Raw genomic sequence first — 17,102 nt, forward strand, 5'->3', positions numbered from 1 at the left:
AAAGAGATGAGAAAACATTGATAAGTTCAAGGGAAAATTAATAAATTCAACATCATAATAAGGACTTTTAAATAACAAATAATAGATCAGAAAGAAATAAAACTGGTAAGAATATTAAAATTTTGAACAATAAAGTTAATAACTTTAATCTTACGGACATATATAGAAACCTGCACCCAAAAGTTAGGAAAAAATGTATTATTTTCAAACAAACATGTAACAGTTATAACTGGCCTGTTACAAAATTAAAAGCAATCTTGACAAATGCTAAAAAACTGATAATAGATCCACTCTCCAGTAAAAGAAAACTTTCTATAAACAGCCAAATAAGTAAACATAACACTATGAATACTAAAAGGCACACATCTAAATAATTAGTGGTCCACAGAAGAGTTCTAACTAAAGCTGGAAAATATTTAGTAGAATACTCTGTGTCAAAACTTATGAAGAAAAGTAAAGCACAAATAAACAACATTAGGAATGAAAAAAGGGCAAAACTACACATGTAACAGAGATTTTAAAACTAGAAAAGTGCAATCTGAACAACTTTATACCAATAAAATTGAAAACTCAGAGAAAATAGATAATTTTCATAGAAAAAAATATAACTTACCAAAACTGACTCAGGAAGAAATAGAAAACCAAAGAGACCTATAACCATTAAAAAATTTGAATCAATAGTATAAAATCTACCTGGAAAACAAACAAAATAAAACAGAAGAAAAACAAAACCTCACCAAAGCAAAGGTGATTTAAAAGTGAGTTCTACCAATTATATAAGAAACAGAGGGCTTCCCCGGTGGCGCAGTGGTTGAGAGTCCGCCTGCCGATGCAGAGGACACGGGTTCGTGCCCCAGTCCAGGAAGATCCCACATGCCGCGGAGCGGCTAGGCCCGTGAGCCATGGCCGCTGAGCCTGCATGTCCGGAGCCTGTGCTCCGCAACGGGAGAGGCCACAACAGTGAGAGGCCCACGTACCGCCAAAAAAGAAGAAACAGATAACCCCAGTATTATGTAACTGTTCTAGACCCAAAATGGGTAAGGGCAGGGGATATGGCTCCCCTGTTTATGTTATAAGGCTAAAATAACCTAAATACAAAACACGACAGATAAGAAAAATTTGAGAAGGAAAATTATACTGCAATCTCAGATATGATCAATGTAAGGTATGAATCTCAGGTAACAATTCAATATAGAATTTTAGCATGGTCAATCTAGCAGTTGGTTCAACTATATCAATACAACTTGATGATAAAGTTATGTTTATATCCAAAGAATGGATGAGTTAACATTGGACAATCTATGTCATTCATCGTATTAACAGACTGAAGGAAAAACACCCTGTATTATCTCAATGGATGCAGAAAACTCACTTGATTACACAGTATTAAAAACCATAACAAACTCTTGGTAATCACACATAGAAATTTCCTTAATCTGATGAAGAATATATACCAAAAGCTTACAGCAAACATCACACTTAATTTGAAACTACAGACAAAAACACCAATAAAGTCAGGAACAAGGCAAAGAAGCTCCCAATTACTACACCTATCTAATATTGTGTTTAAGGTCACTGACTGCATGATGAGAAAAAAATATATCAGAATAACAGTGTAAAGACTGGAAAGGACAAAACACAAGGCTGTGTCATTATTTGCAGATTATAAGATTGTCTATATAGAAAAATATACATATACACATAGAATCTACAAATTATTTTGAACGAATAGAAAAATTTAGTGAGCTTGCTAGTTTCAAGATGAATATGCAAAAATCAACTGTGGTCCTAAAGAAGAGCAACAAGCTATTAAAATGCAAATTTTTAAAAGTTATCCATTTATAATAGCCAAAAACAAAAATCCATGAAGTGCCTAGGAACAAATCTAACAAATAAAGGTAATGGATTTACCTTTACCTGAACATTATTATAAAACTCCATTAACAGACATAAGAGAAAACCTAAAACAATGGAGATACCATATTCACAGATGGGAAGACTTCATGTTACAGACAAAAATTTTCCCAAAATTAATCTCTAAATTGAGTGCAGGTCTACAAGCTTGTATATGTGAAAGGGTGTTTGTATATGTCTGTCTGTATGTATATAAACTAGTAATATAATCCTAACAATCATATGGAAAAACAAGTGGCCAAGAATAGCCAAAACAATTTTAGAGACAGACAAGGAATGACAGCAGGACACCCTCTCACAGAAACTGACTTCTTACAAAGGTATAGTGATTAAGATGGTATAATTTTAACTCAGACGTGAGACCTAAAAAGCAAGTTGAAACTTAATTTGGAAAGTCACGAACGTTGGGAAAGGTTAAAATTGAAGCAACTGCCCAGATAATAAATAATGATCCACACAGAGTTATATAATCACAACATTTCAGAACACCGGAAATAAACAGAACATCCTAAAAGCTTCCAAATAAGGGGTGAAGGTTATAACAGAAGTACTGAGAATTAGGATGGCATCAGATGTCACAACAGTAAATTAGAAGACAATGCAATGTCTTCTAAATTCTAAGAGAAAAATAAGTTCAAATCCATCATACCATGTCCAGTCTAGATAAATTATCAATCAAGTATGAGAGAAGAGATGAAGGCATTTTCAGACATGCAAGATTATGAAATATTTACTTCCACTGGAACCTTTCTTAGGCAGCTACCACCAAATGAGACGAAAGACAGACATGGATCCAGGAAACAGAGGATCCATTACTAGAGAGCGACACATAAATTCCATGATGATAAGGAAAGGTATGTCTAGGATGACAGCTCTCGTCAGAGAACTGGAGATAGGAGATAGGCCTATCTCCAGTAGGCCTATAGGATAGTCTAGACTAGGATGAGAGTATGCACGCCTCCAGACAAAGGAGCCACTAAGTTATTTACTGTGTCTAAGAGAGAAAGGAATTGCTCAATTTCTTAATGTGTGGTAGAGAGTCTGGGGATAAACTAGTGAGACTTATACAGAAAAACTAAGCAAAGTAAAGGGGGGTCACTTACTTCAGGGAGAACAAAGAGCTGTCCAAGAAAAGAAAAGTAATTAAAATAAATAATATGGCACAGCTATGTAATATTTATATAATTATTAAAAAACTGAACAGGATTTAATGAAAGATTATGTGATAATTACAACACTGGGAAGATAAAGAGGAAGTGTAAGGGTTGGTTGAGACAGGTATAAAAGACTTGTATCCTCATCTTCCATGGTAGGAAATTAATAGATAATATCCAAAATGAAATAACAAGAGGCAGTAGCATGAATACAATAATAAAAAATACATAAGTAGAAGAAAGAGCTAAAAGATTTTTATGTGTCTGCCTGCAGAAAAAGACAGTTGGAGGTGGGAAAGAACCAGGACAAAGGAATGCTGTTTTTTCTCATGTTTTCCTAAAATACGTATACATCACATAAAAAATAAAGTAGAAAGGAAAAGAAAAAAGAAGGTTTCTTCATTATAATTTTCTAAATGGAGGACCAACATGCTATTATGTCCAGGAAAATTATTTGAGATCATTAATAAAAAATGAATGACTAGGAAGACACACTAGAATTTTAGGAATAAATCTGATCAGGGGCAACTCATACAGACAGAAACAGTACTCAATGCATTGTGGAAGGCACAGGGACTTGGAGGACTGAACACCAGACTCTATAGGAGGAGCCCCAACTTTAAGGGGCTTATAACATGCAGGACTGAGGAAACACTACCTCTTCCCCTGGAATTCTTTCTCAGTGTAGCTCTCTCTTTTCCAGAATTGTGGACCCCAACTTTCTGATACCACAGCCTACCTGACTTTAATCTGTGTTTTCTCAACTTAGACCACCATGCTATTTCTCTCCCTCTCATGTCATACCTGGCACTATCCACTTCCAACACATGCAGTTATCTTAGAGCAGAATAATTACATACACCGGTCTTACATTGTTTGTGTGACTACTGTCATATCCATTACTTCTACCTATGTCACAAGCCCCACATTACAATATTATTTTCGCTTTTAATAGTCGGATACCTTTTATGTAAATTTGAAAAGAAAGATTAATATAATCTTTTTCCTTTATCCTGTAAATCTTATTTATCGTATCTGATATTCTTTATCATATAGCTAAGTATCCAAATGGTGTCATTTCCTTTGGTGTGAAGGACATTCTTTAGCATCTAGGCCTCTTTCATTTACCTGAAAATGTCTTTAATTCACCTTCATTTTTGAAGAATATTTTTGTTTGATATAGAATTCTTGATTTACAGACTTTTTTTTTTCTTTCAGCACTTTAAAGATATCATTCCATGATTTCTGATGAGAGTTCAGTGGTTATTTTTACCCTTTTCCCACAGTATGTAAAGTGTCTTTTCTTCTGGCTGCTTTCAATTTTTTTCTTTTAGTTTCAGCAGTTTAACTGTGATGTAGCCAGGTGTGGTTCCGTTTATTACCTTGAGATATGCTAGGATTTTTTTTTTTTTTTTTTTTTTTGGGGGGCTCACGGGCCTAGCCGCTCCGCGGCATGTGGGATCTTCCTGGACCAGGGCACGAACCCGTGTCCCCTGCATCGGCAGGCGGACTCTCAACCACTGGGGCACCAGGGAAGCCCTATGCTAGGATTTTATATCTGTGTTTTTCATCACATTTGGTAAGTTTGAGCCATTAATTCTTACAAATGTTTTCTGTTACTATCACACTTTTACTAGGATTCTAAGTGTACGGATATCTGAGCCTATACTGATTTTGTTTCAATCTTTTCCTCTCTGTTCTTCAGACTGTTTAATCTCTATTAATCTGTCTTCAAATTCACTGGCTCTTTCTTCTCTCATTTCTAATCTACTGTTAACCTCCTCCTGTGAATTTTTTATTTCAATTACTATAATTTTCAAGTTCTAAAAGATCCGTTTGATTTATTTTTCTGCAGAGATTCCTCATCTGTGTAATCTTTAAGACTATTATCTTCCTTTGATTCTTTCAACATATATATGATAGTTTCATTAAGTCTCTGTCTGGCAACTCTGTCTGTGCTAGCCAGGTTTTTACTGACTACTTTTATTTTTCAATTCTGTATCGCAATCACTTACCCTACCCTCTATTTTTGTTTGGTCTAGTGATTTTTGACTGAATGCTGGCCACTGTCAATAAAACATTGTGGACAGTATGAATTCCATTATCTTCCTCTGAAGAATATTAAATTCTCCTTGAAGCAGATAAAAAAATACTAACTGATCTCCTTGAACATGGGTTGGCTTACAGTTATACCCTTTAAAGGCAATTTATAGAACACCTAAGATTCATCTCAACCCCTTTATTTGGAAGACCACTTTCAGACTCCGTTGATCTTATCAGGACTTGGTTTTAGGCTGTTAGATAGGCTTAGAGTAAGTCTCACATGTTACAAACATCTTAACTAGCCAATATTCCAATATCCCCTAGTGCTGTGTCTCCTCCAGCGCTGCTTGATTTCGAGTAATCTGCTCGATTTTCAAATGGATAGCATCTACTCTTTGGTAATTCTCATATGTTCTTATACAGTTGTCCCTCCATATCTGCTGGTTCCACATTTGCAGATTCAACCAATCATGGATCAAAAATATTTTTTAAAAAATTTTCCAGAAAGTTCCCCAAAGCAAAACTTGAATCTGTCACACGTTGGCAACTATTTACATAGCATTTACACTGTATTTACAACTATTTAGATAGCATTTACGTTGTATTAGGTATTATAAGTAATGTAGAGATGATATAAAGTATACAGGAGGATGTGCGTAGGTTATATGAAAATACTACATCATTTTATATCAGGGACTTACTTGAGCATCTGCAGATTTTACTATCCATGGCAGGGGGGCAGTCCTGGAACCAATCCCCCACAGATACCAAGGGACAACTGTACAACATATGTACAGACCAAGCGTCACGAGATAGCCCCATATGGGTATTTTAGGCCCTCTCTATGCACAACTCCCTCCTTTCCAACGGTAAGCCCCGCAGATTCCAGCTGCCTCAGCTAACCCAACTCTGATCTCCTCAGCTCTGTAAGACGGTTAAACTCTGCTTTAACTCTAGCTTTCTGCATCAGAGTCCGCAAGCTGTCCCAATCCTGGGAAATGGTGAGGCATACACCTCATGAATTAACTTCTCTCAGAGATGACAGTCTTGTGTTGCCTGTTGTCCACTGCCTAAAAATAGTTGTTTCAAATCCAGTTTTATATAGTGAAAGTTATTTATCGTGAAAGAACAATTTGGTATCAATTACTCCCTCCATCAATGGCTGGAGGCAGAAGTCATATAATCCTTTTAAAAAAAGTTATCTCCTTAGGATACATTTTCAGAAGTCAAATTGCTGGTCCAGAATAATGTGACATTTTCATGGCTTTTGCAATGTATTATACTAAATTACTCTCCAAAAAGTTTCTGCCAATTAAAATGATACATATTTGGATGTATGCTATACAACCAGGAAATTGAGGTAAATACTACAGCAATGACAACAACAATAACAAACAGGGAATACAATTGGGGCATGTAAACTTTTAAGTAAGTGAGAGAATATAACAGAGGGGCCTAGGGTTAGCAGAACTAAAGTAAATGGTAACATAAAACTGAATCAGCCTAGAGGACTTTCTGATAAAAGCATTCACTTGTTGAACACTGTCCCTCAGTAAAACCAGACAACTAGTAAAGAAAGAGAAAAGAAATGAAAGTGAGGAAATCACATATTCTTTTTCCATGCTATGAGTGGAGGGAAGTAAAGCATAGAAAGACAAATGGATGGAAGGATGTTTGATAGATTATATAAATAGATGGCTTCTAAAAGAGATAAAGAAAACAAGTAGTAAGGGAGATGTCTGTGGGTAAAACAGTTTAAGATTTATCTTTATTTACCGTTCCATCTTCCATCAGCTTCAGACATGAACCAAAATCTGCTAACCGAATATGTCCATTCATATCCATCAATATATTGTCAGGTTTGATGTCCCTGAAAAAAACAGACGCATTCAATTTTTAGTTGGGAAAAATAAATACAATCAGTTACTTGGTAAGATAACCATTTTGTCTGAAAATCTCAACTTCTTTTAAAATTAATACTCTAAGAACATATATTTCTTTAGACTATTTATAGGTTCAAATCCTAGCTCTGATTCATATTAAAACTTTTTAAAATACATGCAATTTCAGTGTTCTGGAGATAAAAAGTACTGTGGTAATTTTCATTGAGGTGAAATCTTACCATTCTTCCTTTAGATTTGCACAGATTCCAATGTGGCCATGGTAGGCCTACTTTCTGCATACAGAGAAGAGCCGTAATTACTCAATACCCACAAAACATACTATCTTCTAGCCCATGAAACTGAACAGGGAAAAATATACTTCCTAGACCCCGAACATAAATGTAAATAAATAAATTTTCAATTACTGCAGGTCATGACAACACAAAAATCAGCTTCACAAAGCTGATTTGGAAAACGATTGAAATAACTACTTAATAGTGATCTCTATTATATAAAGCTATTTACAGATGTTAAGTCAAAGGCTTGTAAGGTATCCAAATCTAACTCATAACAAACTAAATCATGCCAGTTTTTGTGCTTATTTTTACATTTGAATAATAAAAAGGGTTGCAAACCTTTGTGGCAGCTAACCCACTAAAAAGGCAGAGTTCAATAGTTCTGACAGACTATAGCCTTCAAAGCCTAAAATATTTCCTATCTGGCCCTTTATAGAAAAAGTTTGCTGACCCCCGTTACAGATGATAGATGATTGCTTAATACAGACAGGCAGATAGACAGACTGAAAACAGCAGCCTGCATAGGAATTGTCTTCATAGTCCTCCATATTTGAATTTATAACCTCAACTCTCAGAAATGCTATATTAAGAAAAGATTTTTCTCTTGTTCAGAAACATCAAAGAAGTACACTCTAGTGCTGGAAGGAACCTTAGAAATTACCTAGACCATTTTTAGATGAGGGGAAAACTGTATTTTACTCTTTATTTTTAAAAATATTGAACTGCATAGTCATCATACATAACTGCTACTGGTAGAATTCTCAGATTTTAAAGGAGACTGAAGGAATTACAAAGACAGAATTTATAAACATCAGTAATATTTTTGGCTATGTAAAAACCAGGAAATATTAAAAGTTAATAAGAGAAATAAATTGTAGTTATACACTTATCACAATTAATAAAATGTAAAATATTTAACAGGAAATTATAGATAGTACTGCCACTCCCCAAGTATCTCATTACCCTTCCTGATATCACCCCCTTCCTCCACTCCCCAGAGGTTAGCAACCACAATCCTGAATTTGGTGTTTACTATATCATGCATATTTTATATTATTAGTACATATACATGTAACCATAAGACTATATATTTTTCTGAATGTCTTTAAACTTTATAATTGATACCAAACTGTGTGTAGCCTCTTGCAACTTGGTTTTATTCTAATGTTATGTTTCTAAAATTTATCCATGTTGATACATATTGTTCTAGTTCATTAATTTAAATGCTATATGGAATATTTTCACAGATCCAATTTATCTATCAATGCTCCTGATTATGGAATTTAGATTGTTTCCAACAATTTTAGATTGTTTTAGATTTTTATTTTGCTATTACACAAAATTCCGAAATGAATATTTTTACAAATACCTCCTTGTACTCATAATGGGAACATTTCCCTAGGCTATCTAGAAGTGGAATTGCTATGATAAAAGACATGTATATCTTCAACTTTACTAGCAGGATTACTACTAAGGTTAAGACTCTTTTTTACATTATCAATGGTCATCTTAGATTCCTCTTTGGTAAAATGCCAGTTAAAATCCCGTGCCTTTTTTTTATACTGTGTGTGTGCTGTTTGTTTCTGGTTAATCTTCAGGAATTTCGTTTCCTCAGATTTAAGTACATGTGTTACAAATCTCTTCTCTCCGCATGTGGGATTGTTTTTCCACATTGTTTATAGTGTCTTTCTTACTCGTAAAAACACTGTTTAATGCTAATGTAGTCTTATAATTTATAATCTGTATTTTTGTCTTTTTTCACTTTTTTCAGTTTTACTGGGGTATAATTGACAAATAAAATTGTAATATATTTAAAGTACAACATGATGATTAATCTGATATACATCACATTGTGAAAGGATCCCCACCACTGAGTTAAGACATCCATTATCTCATCTCACGTTTACTTTTTTTTTTTTTTTTGGTGTGAACACTTCCATTCTACTCTCTTAGCAATACAATATTATCAACTATAAAAACCATGCTATACATTAGCTCCTCAGACCTTATTCATCTTATAACCTAAAGTTTGTACCCTTTGACCAACTTCTCCCTATTTCCCATACCCCCAGCTCCTGTCAACCATCATGCTACTCTCAAAATTTGCAATTTTTGTCCTAAGAAATCTCCCTTATCCTCTCCTTCCAGGGCTCATAAGGATAGTGTCCTATATTTTCTTTTAAAAGTTTTAAAGTTTTACTTTTCATTTCAAGTCTTTAATCTCGCTGGAATTAATTTTTCTGTGTAGTGTAAGATAAAGTCCACACTATATTTCTCTCTGTCCCAATACCATTTATCGAATGACATCCTTTCACTACTGATGCCTCGGTCAGAAATCAAGTGGATCTGCTTCAGGACTTCCATGCAATTTTAATCAAAAATCTTTAGAACGAAAGGGAGCCTATTAACAATGACCAGGACAATAGGCATGAACTGGAACTGTCACAGGCAAACAGAGGTATGGTCACCCATCTATACCTAGACTACTGTCTTAATTATGAGAGCTCTATAATGACCTCTCTATACCAGTAGACCATGTTTTTAAATTGCCATGGCTCTTCCAGATAAATGCTAGAATTAGCTTAATATGTTCCATAAAACATACTGAGATTTTGATGGGAATCACAATGACTTCACAGATTAATCTGAAGAGAAATTATATCTTTGCAATATGACTCTTCCCATCCATGTATCAAGTTAATTAACATTATAGACACGTATCTTAATTAATGTATATAAATACCTTATATATTAGTTATGAGTCTTCTTTTATGTCCTTCAATAATATTGAATATTTTTCCACAGAGAACTTACACATCTTTTGCTATTGATAGTCTTGGATACCTTACAGTTTTGTTGCTATTGTGAATAGGATTTTCTTCGTAGAAGCATTCTCATTTTGCTTCCAATTTTCATGGGAACGTTTCTCATATTTCACCATTAAGTGTGATCTTTGGTTTAGATTTCCAGTAGAAACTCAATATTGGGAGAATTACCTTCTCCTCCCAAATTGCTAAAAGTATCAGGAGTGGATATTCAATTTTGTTGTCATTTTTGGTATTGAGTTTATTTTTCTCTTTTAACCTATTAATACAGTGTGTTACTCTAATAGATTTTCTAATGTTGAAACTCCCTTGCATCCTGGAATAAAACCTACATGGCCATACTTTTTTTTTTTAATGCGCCATCTATCACTGAATCTAAAACCCCACTGATTGTAAAGATGCACCATTATGGCATGTGCCACTAAAAGAGAGAATAAATTGACTACTATAATTTTAGAAGCCATTTATTTAAAAATTACAGAGATATTAAATTGAAAAATATGTTTGTCTTAGCACTCATAATATATACACTGCTGAATTTGATTTTTTAAAACTTTTATTTTTAGGGACTCCCCTGGTGGTCCAGTGGTGAAGAATCCGCCTTCCAATGCAGGGGATGCGGGTTCGATCCCTGGTTGGGGAACTAAGATCCCACATGCCACGGGGTAACTTAGCCCATGCGCCACAACTACTGAACCTACGCACCTCAACTAGAGAGACCGCGTGTTGCAAACTACAAAGCCCACATGCTCTGAAGCACGTGCACCACAACTAGAGAGAGAAAAACCCGCATACCACAACTAGAAAGAAGCCCACGTGCCACAACGAAAGATTCCGCATGCTGCAGTGAAGATCCCATGTGTCGCAACTAAGACCAGATGCAGCCTAAAATAATTAATTAAAAGGGTTTTTTTTAACTTTTATTTTTATATTCATAAGTGATATTGTGCTATATAACATTCTCTTCTTGTACCACCCTTGTCAAGTTTTGTTGTTAAGGTTTTACTATCTTCATAAAGTGAGATAAATGGCTTATCAAAATTTCAAAAGAAATTTATACAGAATTCAATTATTCCTTTCTTTTTTTTGGCCGCACCACGTGGCATGCGGGATCTTAGTTCCCTGGCCAGGGATCAAACCCGTGCCCTCTGCAGTGGAAGCACGGATTCTTAACCACTGGACCACCAGGGAAGTCCCCAATTATTCCTTTCTTAAAAATAAAAGAGAACTCATCTATAAAGCCAGGTGGGTAAAAGGCTGTTCATAGCAGCTATATTCGTAACCGCTCAGAACTGGAAAAAACTCAAATGACCATCAGCAGGTGGGTGGATAAACTGTCACATATTTACACAGTGGAAGACTACTCTAGCAATAAGGAAAGATCTGTTGATACTACATCAAATTGGATGAATCTCAAAAACTTTATGTTGATCAAAAGACATCAGACAAAAAAAACTATATGACGTATGATTCCATTTATAAGAAGTTCTAGAACAGGTAAAACTAAGCTATGGTGATAGAAACCAAAACAACTGGTGATGGAGGGATAGAAGATGCGAACTGGAAAAGAGCACAAGGAAGCTTTTAGAGTGATGGAAACATTCTACATCTTGATTTGGGATTGTGGTTACACAGGTATATACACTGTCAAAAACCATCACTGCACATTTAACACTTGTGGACTTTATCATATGTATTTCAATTTATAAAAATAAAAGGGGTGAAGAAAAGAAGTACCTTTAAAAAATATGAGGCTGCAGTCTTGTGGAGGGAGAACTTTCCATTACAGATTTGGTTTTTTTTAAACGTTCTTAGTTTATTGAGATAATTTCTATTTCTTCTTGAGTAAGTTATAGCCTAATACACATTTCATACACATTTTCAAATTTATTGGAATACAGTTGTTCACTGTATTCTATTATTATTTGTTTAATCTACAATATATAGTTATATTCTTAATATTATTTCTTTGTATCTGGTTTTTTTGTTGTTTTTTTTTGTTTGTTTTTGCGGTACGCGGGCCTCTCACTGTTGTGGCCTCTCCCATTGCGGAGCACAGGCTCCGGACGCACAGGCTCAGCGGCCATGGCTCACGGGCCCAGCCACTCCGCGGCATGTGAGATCTTCCCGGACCGGGGCACGAAGCTGCGTCCCCTGCATTGGCAGGTGGACTCTCAACCACTGCGCCACCAGGGAAGCCCTGTATCTTTTCTTACATCTTGATAAAAAATAACACCTAATGCTTATTTAGTACTTTCTAATTTCCATGCAGTGTTCTAAATACTTTATGTGCTTTACTTATTTAATGTTCACAACAACACCGCAAGGTAGGTACAATTATTTTCCCCCTTTAGAGATGAGGAAGCTAAGCCACACAGTTAATGCTCAAGGTCACATAGTGATTGGAATCAGGATTTAAACTCAGGCAGTCTGGCTCCAGAAACCATACTCTTTGCTATGATCATTACTGCATATGATTCAATGTTTAATCCATTTGGAATTCTTCCTGGTACACCTTGGAAGGTATGATCCAATTTTATTTTTCCCACACACCATTCATTGAACCTCTTATTTAAGATGCAACCTTCACCAGATGTTAACACTTGTAAGTATCTGGATCTACTATAAGACTTTCAATTCGGTTCCATTAGTCTGTCTTTACACACAGTGATAATATACTTTTAATTATTAAATACAGATATTTTAATATCTGGTAGGGATTGTCTTCCTCACTGTATATTTATGTTAATATGCCATATATTTCTTAATAAATATATCCCTAAGTAGTCCATATTTTTAGATACCATACCTAGAGTCTTTTCTCCTACTATATGTCTTCATAATTATTGTTCCTTGCTACATTATAAATTCCACAAAGATAGGAATTTTGTTCTCTACTAGATTCCCAGCACATGGAAAACAGCCTGACACATAGTAGTATGCAACAAATATTTACTCAGTTAATTAGACAACAAAAGCTCTTGATATCCTTCTTGAACTTTCTTGCCATTTGTAAGTAGTTTTTAGGTTAATTCTCTTTGATTCTCCAGGTATAAAATAATATCATCTATGAATATCATCTATAAATGTTACTATTCTTACACTTTTAATTTTTTTCTTTTGCCTTACTGGCTAGTATTTCTACTACAGTGTAAAATAATATTGGTGACAATGAACATCTTTGTCTTGTTTTGACTTTAGTAAGTTACCTATTTAGCATGATGCTGACTTTTGTGGTATAAGATACTGGCACATACAGCATGTTAAGGAAGCATCTACCTATTCTTATTTTATTAAAAAAAAGTATTTACTAAATTCAACAACTCTTCTTGATTAAAAAAACAAAAAATAATTCTAAAATGCATATATTATATGTCTAAAATTTATAAATCAAGAAATAATAGGCTTAGATATCAGGACATTAGAGATATGGGGTTAAAAAGCAGCAACAAGAAAAACAGCATAAAGAAGCTGAATGTGGCTGCCACTGGGGGAGTGGGCATAAGAGGTATTACAGAGGGACTATTTTCAATATAATCTTTTTGATACTACTTGAGTTTTATTTTAACTATATGCAGTATTATTTGATTTAAATTAATTAAAAACCAAAATACAGGGGACTTCCCTGCTGGTCCAGTGGTTAAGACTTCACCTTCCAATGCATGGGGTATGGGTTTGATCCCTGGTCAGGTAGCTAAGATCCCATGTGCCTCGCAGCCAAAAAACCAAAACATAAAACAGAAGCAATATTGTAACAAATTCAATAAAGACTTTAAAAAAAAATGGTCCACATCAAAAAAAATCTTAAAAAACCCCCAAAATACATGTATATAATGTCTGAGTCATTTAATTCAAGAATATGAAAATGTTTTGACTAGGCCACTATGATCATCTGCAGTCAGCAAATTTTTCAGTGAAAACAATTAATGGGTATCAAGATCATAGATAAATATGATAATGTTATAAAGATAGTACAAATTGGTCTCTGCTTGTCCAACAGGGAATACAATTACACATTTCATGTAATACATTGCCTAATGATTCATTCCACATACCTAGTGTATTCCATGGCTGAAAAAGAAGTCTCTCTGTTCCTAAAATGGTATCTATTTGATTTGATGGAAACTCTCCCAATCTTCTGAATTAATAAAACCTCAGGAGTATATGAACTATGAACTATTCCCTAATCATCTGCTAGGTTTGAAAATATTTATGTTTTATTTTTTTGGCGGGGGGGAGACGAAGTATAATGCAGATATGAGGTAGAACTTAAAGAATTCATAAGAACGAAAGAATGACTTTTCTCTCTAGCTGATATTAAGTATGACCTACATTACCCGGAACAAGGAAGCCCTAAAATGTATGTAAGTCCACACAGTTAACCACCTCAAACAAAGGAAAACACGTCCCTTCCTCCTTTTTCAACCAAAGACTACAGATTGATCTTCTGTGGTTTCCTTTCTCCTTTAAGATTGTCTACCATTTTCATCTAAATCTAATCTAAAAATGTCTGGGAGAAAGTATACAAAATATGATCTGAATTGGGCCTAACATATACAGGAATAGGCCTGGTTCTTTTTTTTTTTTTTGTGGTACGCGGGCCTCTCACTGCTGTGGCCTCTCCCGTTGTGGAGCACAGGCTCCGGACACGCAGGCTCAGTGGCCATGGCTCATGGGCACAGCCGCTCCGCGGCATGTGGGATCTTCCCAGACCGGGTCACGAACCCGTGTCCCCTGCATCGGCAGGCGGACTCTCAACCACTGCGCCACCAGGGAAGCCCAGGCCTGGTTCTTTTTGCACTTGAGGTTTTTGAAGTGTAGGCGAAGCGAAACAGAAGCTGCAGATTCAAATTCCCACAAATGTCAGGGGAGGTGTGGATACATCTGCTGACCAATATCCATCATATGAGTCACAAATGCTCTTAACTACTTTGTAAGAATGTTCTCACTGGAGTAGAGGAATAGAAAGAGATCCCAAGTGTAAAATGATAGAAAGATGGTTACTTACATAACTGACAGGACCCTCAAACACAAGAGGTTCTTTTCTCTCATCTAGAAGAGCCAGGATCAAAAAAAAGCAGGTGAACACCTATCTATTCTCTCTACAAATAATTTGATAATTGAACCATGATTTTGGCACCTTGAAGGCTACGTACAGAAGAAAAGGTTTAACAATCTGTAAGTAACAAAACCCTTTCAAGTAAAGTCATAGTTATAAAGTTATCTATCATCATTATATTTGCCCAAGAAAATGCAAGTCTTTATTCTTACATTACCACTGAAATGTATCATCAAATTTTAAAAGAAATTTGAGTGCTTAAAAGAAGTTCTTAAAATTTTTTTTGGCTTTCCCTTTCCCATTCAAATGCAGAAAATATTCTCTTTAAGATGACAAATAACCTTTTAATTGCCAAATCCAGTAGAATCTTTTCAGTTTGAATCCTATAATGATTTCTCTGTGACATCTGACAATGCTGATTATTCTCCCAACTATACCATTTTCTCCTCTATTTTTTCACCTAAGACCAATTCTTCTCAGTCTTCTTTCCTGATTCCTCTTTTTCCAGAGTCATACTTCTCATTCCCCTAATGCTGTCCTTCCCTAAGACTCAGTTCTCAGCTGCTTTAAAGTTACAGAGAGCCTCTTCCCCAAAAGGCCTGTCCTTCTTGGGCAACCTATATCCACTGAATAATTTACAGGGAACTATAGACTCAGCCAGTTTAACTAAATGAGTAACAATTCTGATGGGCTACAGACTTTCCAGAACTCCTAGTGGGGCTGGCTGAGGCTTTGGCCTGCAGTGCAAACTGAATTCTCCCTCTGCCTAACCCTGCTTCCCTCCCCAAAGGTGTTAATCCTTAGTACATCTTGCATTATACATACATTCCGTCTCAGTCCCTGTTTCTGGAAAATACAATGTGTTGCATGGCAATGGATAAATGAAACAATGGGCTGGCAAACTCCATTTTCTGACATAAGAAGCAAAATAACATCTGGTATTCAGAACTACTCTGAGTCAGTGACATCTTGCAAATAAGGTGGCAGCCAGCCAACCAGATACCAAGTACTGTCAATAAAGGAAGTGAAAGGGAAATTCGGGCAAAACATTAGTTCCAACCTTGACAATCCATGAAAACTAAGAAAGAGATAGAAATGTTTAGAAGAGATAAAAATCTCTACATTATCACTGTAAAAAAGTATTATTCAAGTTTCTTCCTAATTTGAATATGAATTGTACCACTTACCATGAATTAAAGTTTCTGTAATCTGCAGTTTTCCTTGTCCCCAAGGAAAAGCATTATTCTGCTTAAAAGGAACATCTGACTTAAAACATTTGACTTAAAAGGAACAACATTATTTAAAACTCTAAGTCAAAATTAATATTTATAATGATGCATATTTTTATTTGTAACATTAAGAATAAAAAAGCATCCCAAAACAATGACCACACTGAAAGGGCAATATTCTATAGGTCATTTTTACTTCAATACTTCAGTAGAATATCAGTACCAGAGCATGATTATTATAATTATTATTCCTATAATAGTAAAATGTGGATATAATAACATTAGTTAACCTTCAAAGCAGTAGTTTTCAACTCTGGCTGGACAACAAAATCAACTATAGAGGTTATTTAACTATATGTACCTCAGCCCCAGTCCAGACACCACAAATCAGAATACTGCATAGGGATTGGTTACAGAGAATACTAATTTCAGACACGTATCTCTCCTTCCATCAAGCTCATGTCAATGTCTCCGATTTGGTTCCTTTTCATCATTTATACAGGTTGGGGGAGTAGGCTCTCACAATGGAATGCTTTTATTTTCTGGTCTTCCTACTCCTCCTCTTTACATACCCATACAGAAGAAAATCAGCATATAGTATTATAATATTACAACTAAAATGTTTATTGAAAGTGTATCTTAGGGCTTCCCTGGTGGCGCAGTGGTTGAGAGTCCGCCTGCCGATGCAGGGGACACGGG

The 17,102-nt window shown here is 35.3% G+C and overlaps 1 protein-coding gene across 3 annotated transcripts in view; it reads right to left on the minus strand.

Annotated features, from left to right (window-relative positions):
- The window catches only part of CDC42BPA (CDC42 binding protein kinase alpha), a 270,792-nt gene that overhangs the window by 160,974 nt on the left and 92,716 nt on the right, over positions 1–17,102 (minus strand). For all 3 annotated transcript variants that reach the window (XM_007464175.1, XM_007464176.1, XM_007464177.1), the window contains exon 5: positions 6,888–6,981. In XM_007464175.1, coding sequence (XP_007464237.1) covers positions 6,888–6,981 — 94 coding nt within the window. The remainder of the gene's footprint in view (positions 1–6,887; positions 6,982–17,102) is intronic.

This window comes from Lipotes vexillifer, unplaced genomic scaffold (genome assembly GCF_000442215.2).
Source record: "Lipotes vexillifer unplaced genomic scaffold, Lipotes_vexillifer_v1.1 scaffold64, whole genome shotgun sequence".
NCBI classification, from domain to species: domain Eukaryota; kingdom Metazoa; phylum Chordata; class Mammalia; order Artiodactyla; family Lipotidae; genus Lipotes; species Lipotes vexillifer.